At 40.8% G+C, this 19363-nt stretch overlaps 1 protein-coding gene across 2 annotated transcripts in view; it reads right to left on the bottom strand.

Moving 5' to 3' along the window:
- HOOK3 (hook microtubule tethering protein 3) overlaps positions 1–19363 on the bottom strand; it is a 56794-nt gene that overhangs the window by 23464 nt on the left and 13967 nt on the right. Inside the window, exons 1-11 of one of the 2 annotated variants that reach the window (XM_083718899.1) lie at positions 19248–19293; positions 18974–19137; positions 16872–16944; positions 13078–13128; positions 10221–10353; positions 9683–9750; positions 5568–5630; positions 4421–4504; positions 3315–3478; positions 1647–1787; positions 845–1046 (exon numbers count right to left, since the gene is read on the bottom strand). In XM_083718899.1, the coding sequence (XP_083575025.1) occupies positions 845–1046; positions 1647–1787; positions 3315–3478; positions 4421–4504; positions 5568–5630; positions 9683–9750; positions 10221–10353; positions 13078–13128; positions 16872–16944; positions 18974–18987 (993 nt within the window). In that variant the 5' untranslated portion in view covers positions 18988–19137; positions 19248–19293. Of the gene's footprint in view, positions 1–844; positions 1047–1646; positions 1788–3314; positions 3479–4420; positions 4505–5567; positions 5631–9682; positions 9751–10220; positions 10354–13077; positions 13129–16871; positions 16945–18973; positions 19138–19247; positions 19294–19363 lie in introns of those variants that run through there. The other variant, XM_083718898.1, reaches the window with a different exon arrangement.

Raw genomic sequence — 19363 nt, 5'->3', positions numbered from 1 at the left:
CTTCAACACACTGTCTCAGAGTATGACTTGCTTTTCTGGTTATTATACCAGATATATAAAATAAATGCAATATTTGTTCTGCCCTATCAGGGACTCTTAAGAAAGACAAAGCTGTTGTTTCCTCAGATACATGGAGAAATATCAGGTGGATGATTTTGCAACGAAGGATAAAACTAAACCAAAATGTGGCAAATTGGAAGCCTTTTTTTGGACCATGGGCCCCAAGTGCCCTATAAATAACCCATTTTAACTCCCTTCCCCATTTTACTTTTAAAACAATTAAAATATTGATTCAATTGAAAACGTTTGTACAAAAGAATATAATTACAACAAAAGGCATTCTATTTTATATTTATGTTTATAATTTCAAAACATTATAAATAATGACCGTCGTTTGAAAAACTATTGGCTGTTCATTACACACTCATCTAAAATGTGCCATTTTAATCATAATTATAGTTGACCAGATTCTATCAAACACATCTGTTAATGACAGGGATTGCTTTTCTTCTAGTTTTTACTTGTTAACAAATTCACCACTATTTCTAAGTTCACTTCTAAGACTTGATCCTTTAAAAATAGCAGTCGCCAAGTGAGTTTTGTAGCTGTGGGAATATAAACCTAATCATCCCTAGTCCAAGTCCAACTCTCAATCTAAAATATCATATGGATTTTATGAAATTTGGAATAGTGTTTCAAAGCATTTCTGTGAAAAACTGCATGAGGGATTTTTTGGTCACTAGCTTGGCTGAGGAACAGAAGAAATTGAAAGGTGACTGGCATAAAGCGATTTACAAGTAATGGGAAATGTAGTTGCTCCAATTTCACTCCCTCCTGTGCTCACCTGTCTCTTGTACGTTTCCAGCTGACTGCGGGCTGCATTGGCTTTCCTCAACTCTTCTTCTAAGCTGACAGTGTTTTGCATGTACATTGTGTTCTTCTCTTCCAAGAGCTTCACTTGCCGCCGTAGATCTCCAAGATCTTCCAACTTCTTTTTGTATGATTCCACCTGGCCTTCTAACTTGTCCACTTTGTCAGATGAATGCCTGGAGGGAGGGATGTTGCACAGATTCCATAGGTGGAAAACCTTTACTGCATGTGTTTTAATGTAAGCAGTTTATTAGCTGCTGCTCGGCCGAAGCTCTTAGAAAGCATTATTGAAAAAATAAGCATACTACAAAATAACAACAGAATTCCAGCATAATATAAAATCAAGCAATCAAAAAGAAAGGGGCAAACAGAGATATTTTCACCTGGCAGAAAAGGAAGGCAATGATTGCACCAGGCAATCTCTCTGGGAATTCTAGAAGCAAAAGACACATCTGAATATGCCCTGTCTCAGTTACCACACCAGCAGCCTTAGTTCAGATGCTGGGAGGACATTGAGGCAGATCTTAAATGTTGAGGGAGTCATACAGACAGAAGCAAGCTGTTAGGTAGGCTGTTCCTTAGCCATTTAGGGCTTTAAAGTTTAAAACCAGCACACTGAATTGTCTCAGTAACGGACAGGAAGCCAGTGTAGCTTATTCAGAACCGGCAACGTACATCCATTAGAAAACTGTGTATAGAATGTATCAGGGAACTTTGTTCTTGAGAATCAGCCCCATGAAGAAATACACATTCTTATGGGCAGAGAACTGGTTTACCTTAATACATCCATTTCGTCCTTCAGAGACTGAGCTTCTTCAGCCAGGTTTGTTAATTCTTCATTTTGTTGCCGCAAGTCTACAATTTCCTTTTCCAACTCTTCACAACGAATTCGATAATCATCCTTTGCTGCTTCTAATCTGTAAACCACAACAGATTTCATTTCAATAAACAAGGCAACACACACAAAATGCTTAGCAGCTCCTAGGCAGGATTCAAATTTTCCTCTTTTGCAACCTGAAAACAAAGAAACATAGGACACAACTGAGTTGTTTGTTTCTTTTAAAAAAGAAGCTTAGATTACGGTGGCTGAAAATCCAAAAATAGTGTGCCAGAGTTGCCTCATTCAAGCTCTATCCTCCAGTGACCCCGAAACCCAAAATATATTTTGCCATATAAACTGATCTATTTGCATCAGGAACTGCCATCTTGTAGTAAAAACTTCACAGTTACACAGCACATTCGGCCAAGCTGCACACAAAACTGAAACAGAGCAGCATAACATGAAGGAGTGGAATTTCTTTCTCTCACATGCAGGCATTTAAAATAGTTTTCTTTCTTAAAAGTGAGGAAAGAGATAATGGGGCCTTGCTCTGTGGCCCACATCCAGCTGATAAACTTCCATCTAGCACAGGAGTAGGGAACTGTAGCTGGCCAGCAGGCCGGAGCCTTACCTCCCCCTTCACCCTGCCAGAGAACAGATGAGAGGTGGGTGGGGCACTCCTTGCAAAGAGTCCTGCATGGTGCTTTGAAATCCCACTGATTACTGGGGCTTCAAAGAGCTGAGCAGGACTCTTTGCAAGGAGCAAGGGGCTTTCAAAGTGTCCTGCTCATGTCTTTGCAAGGCCCTTCAAGAATCGGTCCCATGGGGAATTCAGTAGTGCAGCCAAGCCCTATAAACCTTTCTGCTGCAATCAACTGGCTACAGAATTTCCCACAGAGCTGGTCTATCCCAGCTCTCTTGCTCTCAGCAAGCCTCCCCTGCCAAGGTACAATCAGAAGTGTATTTTATGGCTCCCCACTATGCACTGGAAGCTGTGCCTCCTCCACCTGCCCTTTACCTTTCAACAAATTACATAATAATGCCAGGTCTGAGACAGGTGGGTATGGTTTGGAGAAGGTTGCAGGAGAAATCAGGACTGCGCTGGACCTAATTAGGCCTGTAGTCTGAAGGTTGCCCACCCTAATCTAACAAATGGGAGGGAATACAAGTGAATTTCTGATCAACTTTAATTTCTTCAGTTTAGAAAGTGAAATTGTGCTAGTTCTCAATGCAACAATAATAGTAAGCTTTCAGTGAACATTTCAATTGCTTTGGTTGTCAACATTATGTGCCACTGTGGAAGTTTTCATGATCTGTGATCTAAAACAAAAGAAAGAAGAAAAACATTCGTGTTCCCTATTTCATAAGTCCCTTGTGCAGAGGACTTTAGGTGGTGGGATATCAGATGGTTCAAAGGTGGATCGTCCCACCCACCTGTCAAAGCTGGTGAATGGGAGGTGAGGACAGATAGTGATATGGCTTGCCAGGCCAAAAACATTCCCCACTCATAACCTAATGTGAAGTTATTAAAATATAACTGAACAAGTTAATATAGTTGGACTGAATTCATTATCTTCCAATACATGGTGGCTGCTGGGACTTTGCACCACCATGCAATTCTTACCTGAAAGTTTCCTCTTGGAGTTGCTCTAACTGTGTCTGTAGCTGCAGATGTCTACGGCCCGCTGGGCTGTTGGGATCTTCTATGGAATCAGACTGATTTAGGCGTTCCATCAAGACCTGGTTCTCTGCTAGCAAACTACTCTTCTCTTCTTGCAGTGTAGCAACCTATTACCAAAACACAACGACAGACAAATGTACAGCTAAAAGCAAATGATGGTGCCACTAGTAAGAATTAAAAACTAACGTAGAAGTAGAGGTGCAGGACCAAACTACATATTTAACAATAAAATCAGGTGGAAATCGTTTTGGGATACATGTGTGTAATTCTAACAGATAAACCAAAGATAACTCTATGCCCACTTAGCAACTCAAACAGTGGTTGAAACAGTTCAACTATGGGACAACCAACCGAGTATGAAGGAAGAAAAATAATAATAGTGCCTTACAAAGGCAGGAAGAGGATAGATAAATTCTTTTATCAATAAGGAAAGTAAATGCAACTTCAAATACAAGTGAACCAACAATATATATGGTTGTATCCAATGTTAGTCATACTCTGAGTAGATGAACTGAAAATAATGAACATAACTAGCATAGGTCCATTATTTTAAGTGTGTCTACTCTGAACGAAACTTAGTTGGCTAAAATATATTCACTGGTATGGACTGTGAGCTACTAGTAATGAGTGGACAGATGGGAACACCACAGTCATGGTTCAGATTACATATTCCCTCCTCCCCAACTTCTTCTTTTGCAACAGAGAATGATTTGCTGCAATACCTAAACTGAGCAGACTGGTTTGAAAGGAGAAGTCAGGGAGAGCACAAGGGAAGTGAGATGTGAGCACACAAGCTTGAGTCTGCTTCATGTAAAGCCAACAATAATAATTTTATTATTTATATGCCACCCACCTGACAGGGTTGCACCAGTCACTCCATGCCAAATCATAATTGACCATGCTCAAATCAAGACACACAATCGTGAAATGCACTTTAAATATACAATTATATCTGTAATATGTTATACAAAAATATTTTATTTCCTACAGGTTGAGATTTATAATGTCAAAAATCTTATTTTACATTTACTGTGCAATAGTCTGTTTACCTGCATATCAAGTTCATGGCATCTCTGGGAAATTTCTTCTTTGGTTGCTAAGGCTTCATTTAGTTCTTCTGTTGTTTTCTTCAACTGTATTTTTTAAAACACAATATATTTCCATTTGCTAAAAAGATTATGATGCAATAATTTTCTAAGGCTGTGATCCAAAGAAGCCATTCATGTACAAGTAAAAGAAACTAGGCATGCAAGGCACAGCTTAGTTTTATTTTTTAATTATTTCTCTGCAAAATCTCCCACAGAAAGGCAAAAAAGCTGACAAAGCCTTGCTTCTTTTGGGCTATGAGATGTTGCAGAGAAATGTCTGAAAGCACCAGACGTATACACAAATGATTTTTTGGAATTACAATGCACCACTGTAACAACTTGCATAGTTACAGCATCTTAAAAGGGCAACTAATATCATGGTTAGACCACTAATTATATGTAAACAAGAAATAGAAGTATTTTACATATTCACACTGAGCCCTACGATCTGTACATTAAGAAAACTACAGAAAAACATTACCATGCAAAGTTAATAAAGCTTTTAAAAAACCACTTTTCTTTATAGTTGCATGAAATGAATATTGTTTGCTTTAACTCTTTTTCACACAACACAAAAGACTGGGAAACAAAACACAAGGAATAGACATTAAAGGTAAAACCTGCATAGACCCCTATCCTTACTAGGAGAGACAGTGTGCTGGGTTATTTAGGAACATACCAAGCCACTTTACATCAGGTCACACAACTTGTCTATCTAGTCCAAAACTGTATCAGGCAGAGGCCTTTCTTTTTACCTGATATTTGATCCTCTTTAAAGTAGAATCATCCCAGATTGAATCTGGGACATTCTGCCAGCGAAGGATGTGCTCTACTAACTGAGCTACCATTTCCTTCTAAAATTGTTGCAGCGTTCACCCATAGTCTATAAATAAAATGGCTCACATCCAGGTTTCTACACATAATGCTTATATACAATTAGATTCAGATTTGTTGTATGCTGCTAACTTTGATTTTTTTTTTAAAGATACAAACTCAAAAAAGCAAAACAAAAACCCCCCAAGCTGTACTCATTTACAATATGCCAAGAAAATTGCATACTGAGTTCCACTAATAAAAAGAAAGAAAGAAAACATCTGGCATTAGGTACCTGACGGTCAAGATCAACGTAAGCATCATTTCCAGCAGAGACTGGAGATTCTTTACTCATCAACTGCAATTAGATTACACTGGATTAGAAAAAGCAAAAGATTTATTTTTATTCGTTTAATAAACAGGGCAGTCTAAAATGTTCAGAAACTTTGGAGTTTGTAGATATATACCCAAAAAAGAAAGCCAGAAGCAAGCAATCAGGAAAAGTAACTTACTTTTACTAGTTGATTTCACAAGAATAAATACGCTTTTGCATCATTGCTTGGAGAGCGGGTTTGGGTGTGGGGAAGAGACCTTTTTGTTAGGCTGTGTCTATGTGTCTAAGGCTGTCACATTCCTTGTTACTTTATAGTCCCTTGCTATTTCAAAGTTATCTTTGTAGTGTAGTGTACATTTACCAGACAGAACACTTCTCACTCCTAGAACGGAATGGGCAAGGAGTTTTCTTTTGTTTTATTATCAACACTGAGATTTCCTAACTGGGCCTGCAACTCTATGCCCTTATTCACGTTCTTAGTTTTATGCTGTGTCGTGATCAAAAGCAGAGATTACCTTGAGGCGTGATCATGAATCAGACCATATCCAAGGTTGTGGAAGAGCCAGGTTGTCAGCTTCTGCTAGCAGGTGCAGCTGGACAACTCAGTATGTGAATGGGTATGTGTAAAAGCGCCCACACACAAAAATGACCAGCTCCAATGGTAAAGGATAAAGGGGAAATGGAAGGCTAGGATGCTTGGATGTCTTTTCCCCCTTTGATCCTGCAAAATGGGCACCTGGGCCACAGCTCATACAGTGCCAGTTCATGGGATATAATGAACATTAGGACCGGGTTATATGAAAAACTGCAGAAGCAAACAGAACCTTAGTGTTTATGATCAGGACAGGTCTGTAACAGATGAAGATGTATATAAGACATTGTTATTGTTGGAGATCATGTGCATTTTAAACTAAGCTGAGGTCACCATGTGAATGAAGTGTGCCAATGGCAGGAAATTCACTTCTTTGAGCGGTATTGTAGTTTTAATATTAATATTAATTGTGTGCCATGAAGGGGAAGAACCACAATACACCATCTTGGAATAAAAACAGGACACAACTTAATTGACTATATATGTGAGATGTCAGGCATTGGGTACTTCCTAAACCAGCCAGCCCACCTGCTGGCTGCTCAACGGGGGTCGCTCCTGAGTAAAGGATAGCCCCTATGACAAACATCAAATAGGGGCAACTTATCAAGAACACCACCTTTTGAGGTGTGCCATGGCCCTCAGCCCCTATCTAGATGTTCGAACAAAAGCACCTCCCCAAGGTTCAGGATACTCTGTTACCATAGAGGGTGAAGGAAAAGACTTATAACCCCATCAACAGACTAAGGATCCTACCCAACGCCTTAGAAATGGCATGAAAGTTCACTTCTTTGAGGAGTAGTATATTCAGTAGTTAATTTTTTCCCCAATATAAATATTATACTTTACTATATACAGTACCATCAAGGATATTACTTGGCATTTTGTGCAATATTCAAATAAGTGGCTGAATTACACCTAGATTTCTAGTCTAGACACTTAAAAAAATTTTCTGAGGGACTCACACACGATCCATTGTTATTTGTTTGCCATTTGTTGCTTGTCATTTATTGAAGCAATCTAAAAAATGTGATGCCTGATGAGTTTCAGGTATGGTATAAAGCTTTCTATCACAGCAATGGTCTCTGCTTTTCCTGCTCAATGTACTTTCAAGTGTGTGTTTTAATAATAATTCTTCTTCAGTAGTTTTCAGAATTGTGTCTGCCTTCTTTCTTTACCTTAAGGCTTTCCCTAGATTTCCTGGATCCCAGAAAGTTCCAAACATTTTAAATTCTGGGGTCTAGAGGAATGAGCATCTTAAAGCACAATTTAAAAACACAATGTTGAAAAGTAAGCATACTGTTCTACACCAGAATGGTTTTAGTACCTTCCCTGTTGACTGCAGAAGAACCTCAAGTGCTATAAAGAAGAGATGGGGAACCTGTGACCCTCCATACATTGTTGGACAAAAGCCATCAGCCCTAGACAGCATGGCCAATAGGCATTATGGGCAACACAGTCCAACATCTAGAGAACCACAGATTCCCCACTCCTGCTATAAAGGGTCCAACACTGAAAGTGCAGTGCACTGACTTTCCCTCACCTGTTATGCATGTGCTTGTTACCAACATTGCACTCATGCTGGACAAAAGCCAGAGCCAGTAAAACTAGTTACTGTATAATTAGTGAATGCTCTCTTTAGGGCCAAGGTGACTTAGCTTCATAGTACCTAGACTGCTTCCATGATGTTTTCTTTACAATTGCCATCCTTTGCAAGAGACTTAGTGCTACAATGAATCCCACCGTTCTTCTTTGCAATTTTCCTCTTTTATACTATTCCATGCTCTGGGCTTGGAGATTAATGATGAAAACCCTCTTGAAATTACTCCAATTATGGTTTTTTCCCTTGTGAAAAGGTAGAAGGTTTTAATTACTGATTTGATTTATATTCTTGTTTTACTGCTTCCTCTCACAATTTATTATATTTTTAGGGGCAAAACAGTACGAAGAAAAATGTTAGGAAATCAATAAATAAAGCCACACAAACCCCGGCAGGAGAAACTGACACTGGGGCAATTCAGAGAGACTATTCAAGGTGCAAATCAAAGTCTACTCATAACTAATTCCCAGATGCGATCAAGAGGAAGTGAAAAACAAAGGCTGAAACTTGCAAACAGGAAACTTTTCAACTGGCATTTGAAAGGAACTTTGTTGAATGGAGCCTGCAAGCAGACATTTTAAAAGGATAGGGAAGGGCACTGCTGGAATATACAGTGGAATATAAATTTTTATGTCAAACCTTTACTGAAATTCTACTTCCAGCTAATTGCAGAAAAGCAGTGTACTAGAGTAGAGCCCTTTTCTGCAAGTGTGGAAGCACTCCTAGAGTCCGTCTTTTGTCTCCAGGAGTCACAGGGCAGCTTACTAAGCTGTTCATTTTCTCTAAGAATGTCGGATGATGTTTTAGTAGGAATGTAGCTGTTTCATATGGATTAATTTGCTTTAAGGCTGGTAAGACATTCAATAAAATTACCTGCCCCGCCCAGAAAAACCTGCTCAGTGTTGACCAACCAGCTATGAATCCTGTTTCATGCCATATACAGAGCTACCAATACACAGCAGTGGTTGAAAAAATAACTCCACTTAAATTCATAAATCGAATGATCTTTCAGAAGCAGCAGGGTTCAAAGAAAACATTGCCTAACACACCGCCCTATGAAGTATCCAAACCAACATTTACATCATTCTCAATTGCACCACTTGCAACATAAAAAAGGAAACTGAAATGACTTCCCTTCAATTAGAGCATATAAGTTTCTAGCATTCCTTAAACTGCTAAACTGAAATCTGGGACACAATCCAACCTACATCAAAACACTTTTCATCCCTATTAATTTAAACAAATTTTTAAACATGCTCTCTTAAATTAAGGGGACTTAAAAGTGCTTAACTTTGATTCAAGTGGATCATTGGTTTTCTCATTTATTCCAATACTACTTAATTCACCTTTATGCTAGCATACTGCAAATAGTGCTATCAAATCCAATTACAATTAACCTGAAAACTAGTCATCCAGTTTTAAAAACAATGTTCAAATAACATTTAATGATTACCGCAGCATAATCCTATGCATACCTACTCAGAAGAAAGTCCCATAGAATTCAGTGGGATTTACTTCCAGGGATGTGTGCACTGAATTACAGACTCAGTGAGCCTAGTTACCCTTACTGGAAATGAAGTTCAATCGCCAAATCTTCTACTGCAAACTAAACTAGTAGTTCTAAATTGTTGTGGGAACCACAGGGAAGGAAAGACAAGAAGGGAACCTAGTATTGGTATCCAGAAGGTTATATCTTCTAGATTTAAAGAAAAGTGGAACAGTTTATTAAATATTCAATATACATTAGAAATTTTATTTTGCCTATCAGAGGGTGACAATATTTCTCATTTTTACATACCATGCCCTACTTCTTTCTGCTAAACTGAAAGAAGCAGTTGTAACAAACTGCTGTCTCAGCCTTCCATTTACCACCATCCAACTCCTTACCTCCTGAATGGCTGTCATGACAACATGTTGAACAGACTCCTCCATCATCATGATGGTCTGGATATACTCTGTAAGAGAGAAATTTGAGCACGTAATCATCCATACTTACAACAATCAAAAGGATAAATAGCTCTGTGCTTCCTGCAGTATTCAAAGCTTCCATCTATCATATTGTAAATATAAGTTTTTTGTTTATAAACATAAATGAGGCAGGAGAATGGTTTTCAATGCTTGCTGAAAACCTTGCTGCTTAGGCAAGCCTACTCAAACATGAAGTTTTATTATGCATTTTTTTATTAAAAAAACACAACCTGTTGATTTTATCTATATTTTGATCATTTTATTATGTCTACATATGTTTGAAGTCTGTTAATTGTATTGATATTTTCTAACAGGTATTTTATGTTACTTTATGTAAACCACTTAAGAGGGGTTTTGTTTTTATTAGGTAATGTATAAATATTGTTAAACAAAACAAGAAAAATTGTTTGTGTGTCCACTTTGAATGATGCACTCTTCCCACCAAAGTTTAACTGACCTTGTTTTTGTTCACAGTTTACAGCACAGCCCAAAATAAGTTGAAGCATTCTTCCAAGCTCAGCAACTTCCGAATGCTCCCCAATCAAGTTGACATCAGGAAGGATAAAATCATTGATCTGTTGCCCCAAAATCTGTGAAAATACAAAGATGCAGACATGGTGAATAGTATAGGGAGAGGGCACATCTCTTGAACTTGGCAAGCCTCCATATCTCAAGGACACCAGATCTTCAGATGCAGGTCTGGGCCAAAAAGGTACTAACCAACAGTACAGAAGGGGTTTATCTATAGTGGAGAAAAACTGAAGGCAGGAACAAGAAAACCCTTCCCTTGCCTGCTAATTTCATCCAGCAACCCATTCTGCCAAGATGCTGGGGAAAATTTAATTTTAGTCATGCTGTGGCATATGACCCATGACGTGGGCGGCTCATTTGGTCAAGAGGCACATGCACATTGAACCAACTAGTCTTCTCTTATTTAAACAGAACAGTATCTCTTCTAAGCTACAGCTGACTTTTAACAAGTCTCTTGAGCCACCAACGTTCAAACACTTAGCTCCATAAATATTTGTTGTTGTTTGCCATGGCAACTCAAAGTAACTTACATGGGTAATTATTATTATTTGTCCAAAATACAGTGGTGCCTCGCAAGACGAAATTAATTCGTTCCACAAGTTTTTTCTTCTTGCGGGTTTTTCGTCTTGCGAAGCACGGTTTCCCATAGGAATGCATTGAAAATCAATTAATGTGTTCCTAGGGAGACCGCCTTCAGACCAGGTCCGGGGACAGTCTGTCCCCGGACCTCTTCTGAAGGCTGGCGGGGGGGGGGGGGAGAAGGACTTTTCTCCCCACCGCCAGCCTTCAGAACACCCTTCTGAAGGCTGGCGGTGGGAAAAAAAGCCCTTCTCCCACCGCCAGCCTTCAGAAGAGTTCCTGCAGGGCTGCCTAGGTTGCGGATAGCAGCCTGCTGCCCGGTGCGAGGGACGCTCTGAAGCAGAGCGCTCCTCACGCGGGGCAGACATCTGCAGCTTGGGGAGCCCTGCAGGATTTCCCCGCAGGGCTCTCCAAGCTGCGAATAGCAGCCTGCTGCCCCGCGCGAGGGGCGCTCTGAAGCAGAGCACCCCTCACGCGGGGCAGACATTCGCAGCTTGGGGAGCCCTGCAGGACTTCCCCGCAGGGCTCTCCAAGCTGCGGATAGCAGCCTGCTGCCCCACGCGAGGGGCGCTCTTAAGCAGAGCGCCCCTTGCGCAGGGCAGACATTCGCAGCTTGGGGAGCCCTGCAGGACTTCCCCGCAGGGCTCTCCAAGCTGCGGATAGGGGCAGCAGGCTGCTATCCACAGCTTGGAGAGCCCTGCGGGGAACTCTTCTGAAGGCTGGCGGGGGAGAAGGGCTTTTCTTCCCACTGCCAGCCTTCAGAACAGCCTTCTGAATGTTGGCGGTGGGGAGGAAAAACCCTCCTCCCACCGCAAGCCCCGGGAACAGAGGAGGAGGCGCTGCGCGCCTTCTCCTCTGTTCCCGGACCTCCCACCGCAAGCCTTCAGGACAGGTCCGGGAACAGAGGAGAAGGCGCGCTGCGCTTCTCCGCTGTCCCCGGAGATTTCCCTATGGGCTTTCGTCTTGCGAAGCAAGCCCATAGGGAAATTCGTCTTGCGAAGCCGCTAAAAAATCGGAAAACCCTTTCGTCTTGCAGGTTTTTCGTTTAGCGAGGCATTCGTCTTGCGGGGCACCACTGTAGTGGCATACTTACCGTATTTTTCGCCCCATAGGGCGCGCTTTTTCTCCTCCAAAAATGAAGGGGAAATGTGTGTGCGTCCTATGGGGCGAATGCAGGCTTTCGCTGAAGCCTGGAGAGCGAGAGGCATCAGTGCACACCGACCCCTCTCGCTCTCCAGGCTTCAGGAAGCTATCCGCAAGCCTTGCAAGCCCGGCGGGAGTTCCCGCAGGCTCACAAGGCTTGCGGGCAGCAGCTTGCAGCCCGGAGCACGGGGAGCCCTCCGGAGGGCGTCCCATGCTTCGGGCTGGTGTCCGCAAGCCTCGCGCGCCTGGCGGGAGGTCCCGGCGGGCGTGCAAGACTTGGGGCGGCAGCCTGCAGCCCAAAGCGCCCTCCGGAGGGCGCCCCGTGCTTCGGGCAGGTGTACGCAAGGCTTGGGGCAGCAGCCGCGGCTGGGGGGGGGAATAAATTTATTTTATTCATTCCCCCCCCCCAAAAAAGGAGGTGCATCCTATGGGCCGGTGCGCCCTATAGGACGAAAAATACGGTACATGTTCTTAAATGTATTTGTTGTAGATTGTTTCTCTTTGTGAAAATAGAAAGCAGAAAGAAATTTTCTGAAGTGAGAGGCTCTCCTAGAATTGCATTAAGGACTTTTTTTTAATTAATACTACAAAGCTGTCTACAAAATCAATTAATGCTAAACACTTAATGTTCCCTATCTTTCCAAAATAAATTTGAATTTTGCTACTGATGGGAAGGCATAGCTATTGCTGAGATAATAAAGCTTAGCCTTTGTGGTTTTATCGAGAGATTTCCTAAAGTATCTATTTTAATTGCTCTAAGAAAAAGAAGCTATGTGAGGAAGCATTCATCAGCTTAATAGGAGGTACTTAAACAATGGGCAGCATACGGGGGGAGGGGGGAGTGAGTGTGTGCAATTCCTTTTCTGTAAATTACAAATTGGGGGAAAGATTGCCTAAAATATTTATAAAGGATCAGTTTTCTGAATTAAAGAGCTATACTTTTATCTTTAGTAATCCTTATTTACCTGTTACACAAACAGAATAATGAAAATGAAGCACAACAAGTTGAAAGGAGAAGGAAGTGCAAAAATCAGTTTGTATAAGCAAACAAAATACCTTACCTCATGATTGTAATCCAAAATTCCTTTTAAAATTTTCTTCAGATTGCTCACCTTTTAAAAAAGGAAGGGGGGAAATTGCATACTGAGAAACTGTGAGAGAAGGCCACACCGAAGCACAATCTTACGTTGCTGTCTACAAGAATTAATCTTTCTAGCCAAAAGCCATTTTTGCCTAAAACAGTCAATCGTTAAGCTTTTTTTCGGCCTAAAGCAGCCAATTATCAAATCAAGATTTTGCAATTAATTTTATTTCTCATTTATAGATTTTCTCTGCTCATTTTCAAAGGGACAGGAAAGCAAACAGATATAGCAACTACCTACACCAATGAGTTTGGGGGCTCAGCCTTATACCCCCATGGTGCTTCTCAAATATAATGATTTCTTTTTGGGCCACACTGGGAGGACTGTGCGCACAGCAGGGTTTCTGAGCCCTTTCTTGGCAGTATCTGCTTGTCCAAATTGGCAAAGCTTCAAAAGCAGCGTCAACGCAACAGGAGTTGGGGGTTGGGAGGACAGAAACAAGTTCTTACACACAACAGAGCCATTAGACAGGCTTGAAACAAGTATGTTCATTTTTCTACCCCACTTCTGAAATTCTTTGGACCTTGCGGTCCTTTTAAGTTGATAGCAAGATCTCAAAATGCCATTAAATTTAAAAAGCTGGATGGCACTTTGACATCTTGTTTTCAAGTTATCAAGACCACAAGCTCCCAAATAATTTAGATTTCCTCATTAGCCAATAAAAATCAATACTTAGGCTTGCTCTCGTTCTCAAATTCTTTAAATGGCCAGTGCCAAAAATTATACCCTAGGCAAGAATCAGGACCCATGAGAATGGATTCAATGCCATGTGCCAGTAAGATAATAAAATGCTTGAAATGATTGTGCAAATCAGCGTAATAATTGAAGTGAAAAACTTTATTGGGCAGATAAATTATAGTGTAAACAGGAGAAGTTAAGATTCATTACCAAACTTTTTGAATTAGACAGAATTTAAGGAGCGCAGTTCAATGGGAAGAAATAATTTACTGAGAAAATTATATAAACTGATTATCAGAAATGTATATCTGGATCATGCACAATGCTTGCTTTGTCAGATGATAGATCACAGAATCACAGAATTGTAGAGTTGGAAGGGACCATGATTGTCATCTAGTCCAACCTCCTGCAATACAGGAATCTTTTGCCCAATGTGGGGCTCAAACCCACGACTCTGAGATTAAGAGTCTCATGCTCTACCGAGGGAGCCATCCCAGGCAACATGCTTCTTTTTTTAAAAAAACAACAACAACAACCCTCAATTATCTAGACAAGTTATTTCTAAATGGAACACAAGGGGTTGGGGAGTAAATGGTACCAACATAGGATGCAGTCTTGAGTGCCAGAAGATCATAACAGAATTCCACCCAAGAAGAGCAAAGTATTTAATGTCCCTGATGGCGCACAAAGCGGTCATTGGGGCAGTTTATCTTCTACTCTTCTGTTGGCATGCTATTGGTTGCTCCATATTACCATCAACCATATCTTATTTTTAAAATACTGAAGTATCATTTCAAATAGTCGCAGGCAGAACATTTTGACTGTACTGAAACATCTTAATGTTTGTTTTCTGCCATTTCCCCCAAAGGGAAAGCCACCAAACCGTTCCTTGCAAGCAACTGTGTACATAAGAAATAATGCAGCTTGGGTTTCAATGCTGCTGCCTAAGCCTGCAGTGTGAATTCCGAGACAGATTTAGACAACCTAGGGTGACCCACTGACAATACTGCTTCCATGATTCTACTGTGTATCCTACTGTTAAGAAATATGCAAAGCTGTAAGATCCCTGGCCGAATGCAAATCTTTGATACGTCTTCATGAGAACATTGCCCATGTATGGAGAGGCTGCTAATGCATGGAGAAGTGTTCAAGTTGCCTCAACCCTGAAATCATTACAGATATTTTGGGTATGGGTCTCAATGGCTCTTGTTTTCAAATGTCTTTCAGGGATCAAAATGCAGCAGCAGCACCTTAACTGTTTAGAAAATTTATTCATGTGTTGAAAATTCCATACAATTCTCTTGAACTTTCCTGTCAAATTTCCCATCTTCTACCTCCTCAGATATGTAAGAGGGGCAAGTTTTTAATCTTCTGTATACATAAGGAATGCAAGCATCTATGTGTACTAGAACATTTTCATTTGGGAACAGATGGGTAGAAAAAAGTATTTCCACCATCAATGCAATTGTCTCTCAACTTTTTACATTCATAAGTCTTACAAGGACAAAGCCATTTGTGCAAGTAAACAAGAACTGTCAAGGATTCTGTTTTTCTCATCCATGAATCACCACAAGGCCAGATTATACTCAATCAAATTTAAAAAAGTAATTTGTAATATTTCATTTCCCCCTGACAACAGTACCATCGAGAAGCAAAGATTTCAGCATAAGCTCTTGAGACTTGAAAATCAACAAATGTGGAATAATGAGAGTAAGGTGTAGCAGTTCCTCCCCTCTGATTTTTACTAGCCAAGAGGAATCTGGGATTCAAGGCAAAAGCTCCCATTTTACCTCCAGATCAGCAGGTTAGACTGATAAAGACTCCAATGGAAAGAATTTTAAGCCTTTGCCTTCTGCAAACATGAACTGCAAACATAAAGAGGATTAATTCAGTCTTTTGGCCTGTAGTGTAGACTCGTCAGCAACTGGTATGATGAATATGGCACGTGGAAGAAGGAGTGGAGAGCAGTCGGACAGGCCATCCCCACCAAGCAAGTCATGAAACCACAACCTCAACTTCCTCCATGCATGTTCCTGCCTCCAGGCTGGCAATTTGGGGCCAGCTGTACATTTTGGGGTAGTAAGAGAAGAGCGTTTTGGCTGTTGAACTGACTGGGAGCCGTGACCACAGTGCTATCAAATTTAACATATATGTAAGTGGACAACTGCCAAGAAAGTTCAGACAATCACATTTTATTTCAAAAAAGGAAACTTCCTGAAAATGAAGGATTGGTAAAAAGGAATCTGAAAAGAAAAGTCAAGAGGGTCAAATCTCTCCAGAATCCTTGGGGGTTATTCAAAACCACAATTTCAAAAACTTCGCTAGAATGTACACCATAAGGAAAGGTACCCCAGGGCCAATACGATGCCAGCATGGTTGATGAGCAAAGTCAATAAAGCTATTAGGCATGAAAGACTCTGATTTCATGCAAACATTGAAAGTTCAGAGGCATATGGCATATAGGGATATTAGCTGAGGGTCTCTTAGTTTCCATGTGGTCCAACAGAATCCCCTTTACTGTGCTACTTTCCACTCAACTCATGATCTCCCCAAAGAATTCAGAATTTTTGTTCCATTAACACTTCACTTTTGAATCAGCATAGAGTAGGGAGTGGTACATTGGGGTAAAAAAAACCCACACCTATACATAAGAAGATTTCGGTATTATGGATGATATTGAACTTATTTTTACTCAAAGTGGGCCTACTGAAATTAATGGACCTAGCCCAGTCCTTTTCATTAATTTCAAGGGGTTTACACAGCATAAAACATCACTGAATACCACCCTATATATTTATTTTGGCTTGATCTTGTGTCAGTTGGGTGCAGAGAGTCCCATTGTGCAAGCATAAGTTCTTCAGCAAGGCTTTGCTGACGGGGCCGGTTAGGTAAAATCAGCCCTGATTCAGTATTATTCCATAACCTACTCTGAAACTCCAGAAAAGGCATCATAAAATTCATATAATGCACACACACGTATAACTGCAATACTTTGTGTACTGAAAGTTAAAATCAGAGTTAAACTGTGAAAATACCTTTAGTCTCCAGTTGTCCCCTACTTCAGTTTTGATTCTGTTTAACCAGTTTTCATCAAAGTACGTTGGATCACTGAAAAAACAAAAGCAGAATAATAGTTAGCAATGTCTCTTACCACCATCTATAGTTTTAAAATATTAGGCTATTACTTAATAATATTACTCATTTCATTTCTATTTGACTGTCTGGAATAGATATCACGATTGTCAACTCCAACAGAGCTTTCATAAGTGTATTATTATTATTATTGACATTTATGAGATGTATGTCTCAATTATATGTTATATGTTTAAAGGTAAAGGTACCCCTGCCCGTACGGGCCAGTCTTGACAGACTCTGGGGTTGTGCGCCCATCTCACTTAAGAGGCCGGGGGCCAGCGCTGTCCGGAGACACTTCCGGGTCACGTGGCCAGCGTGACATCGCTGCTCTGGCGAGCCAGAGCCGCACACGGAAACGCCGTTTACCTTCCCGCTGGTAAGCGGTCCCTATTTATCTACTTGCACCCGGAGGTGCTTTCGAACTGCTAGGTTGGCAGGCACTGGGACCGAGCAGCGGGAGCGCACCCTGCCGCAGGGATTCGAACCGTCGACCTTTCGATCGGCAAGTCCTAGGCGCTGAGGCTTTAACCCACAGCGCCACCTGCGTCCCATGTTATATGTTTACTTACACCCAAAAGTTCTAGAACATTAATTAATGTCTTATGGTTCCTATATTACTTATCACAATGTTTTTGCAGCCCCCCCTTTTTTAAAAAGCTACTTTATTTGAAGATTTTCCTGCTTTCATTAACCACCATTAAGCCCTCTCATGTTTCTATGAAGTCCTAGAATTCCTCAATTACAAGATCAGCTTCCTTGCCCAATGCACAGTTGAAGGGAAATATTGGGTGTGTTCTAGCACACACCATTTCATCGGAGGCAAGCCAAACTGACATGATATAACTGAATGAATGGAATATTTCCTAAAGTCCTCTCCTGCAGTTTTCTGAAATAGTTGCATCACAAAGTTTTCTGGTGCCCTAGGGTGCTTTAACTGAGCATGTTTATTTTACTTGTATTTACTGACTTGTGGGGTTTGTTTCGTTCTTGTTTTTGTAACTAACTCTCATTTTATTTGAAAAGCCACACACTGGCTGACTAGATCTGCTACGGAATTACAACTTTAAAACATTTTTGGTTCCTTTGCCTGTTCATAATTTATTGCTAGATAACTCACCTTCACTTTCTTTATGAAGGTTTCTAACAGTGTGTTTCCTGAGCTTTTGGAAGCAGAGGCATCCTTTTTCAGACATAAAAATCAGTCCTACACTTCACTCACACCTGCAAAATTTACTTTCAGTGTGCATAATACCACTAAGAACTACTTACCCACAGAGGAGCCTACTCACAGTTTTTTCTGCACAAATCACTGATCAGAGTGTGCCTCCTAACTAGAAAGAGCTAAGAGATGAAGCAGGAAGCCCTTGCTGCAGCTGGGTACTTTGGGCTACAGGCCCTTAAAATATTTAGGGTGGAATTCAGCTGGATACTTTGTGCTCACAGAAGAATTTTTCATCTGGAGGACAGTTCTCCTAATGAAGAGGAGGGGAGGTGAATTTGCTGGTTTACCTTCATGCCTGAATTCCCTCCTCTTCCATCAGAGGCGGCATCCACCAGGATAGCTCAGTTGGATAGAGTGTGGTGCTGATAATGCCAAGGTTGCAAGTTTGATTCCCATATGGGACAACTGCATATTCCTGCATTGCAGGGGGTTGGACTAGATCAGAGCTTTCCAAACTGTGTGTCGGCTGCAGTGTGTAGGTGTGTCGTGCAAACGTTCCCTACACTCCTCCCAAGGCTGAAAAGGGGTTAGTTTAACCTCCAGTTTGCTAGTAAAACAATTACTGTGTCGCAAAATGATACATGTCCAAAAAATATGTCTCCAGCATGAAAATTTTGGAAAGCTCTGGACTAGATGATTCCCAGGGTCCCTTCCAACCAGATTCTACGAAAGGCCCTTCTGTGAGTACAACAGAACCAAATGTATTCCATCTTTAATTTCTTTCTCATAGCGTGATAGTGCACTCCGCCACACATATTTGGAATTTGGTCTAACACCTACCTTCCTGCTGTCATGCCTTTTTACGCTTGCAGGTTCCCCCCCAGAACTGCTTGATTTTGAAATAGCAAATTATGCTACTGATCTAGAAGCATGTCAATCCCTTGGACACTCTCTTTCACTTGAACAGCCTCACCTGCCTCTTGACTAAGTTTTTTCTGTGGTACCTGTTTGGAGGAGCAGAAGGAAGAATAATTTGGATATAGTGTAGCAGTTCATAATGCTTTTAAATCACAACTTTTTAAATCATTGTTGGGAGGGGAACTTTTTTGCTTACATTTTTAAAAATGCTATGAAAACATGATTTGTATTTTTCTGTTTCATTATGCTCTGGGAAGATTCAAATTCAGTTTTTGCTGTTTTCTTTGTTCTAAAAACATCTATTCTTCAAAG

Source organism: Podarcis gaigeae (assembly GCF_964106915.1).
Source record: "Podarcis gaigeae genome assembly, chromosome: 17".
NCBI classification, from domain to species: Eukaryota; Metazoa; Chordata; class Lepidosauria; order Squamata; family Lacertidae; genus Podarcis; species Podarcis gaigeae.
Note: the sequence above shows the minus strand (reverse complement) of the source record. Positions and strands in the feature narration are given on the sequence as shown.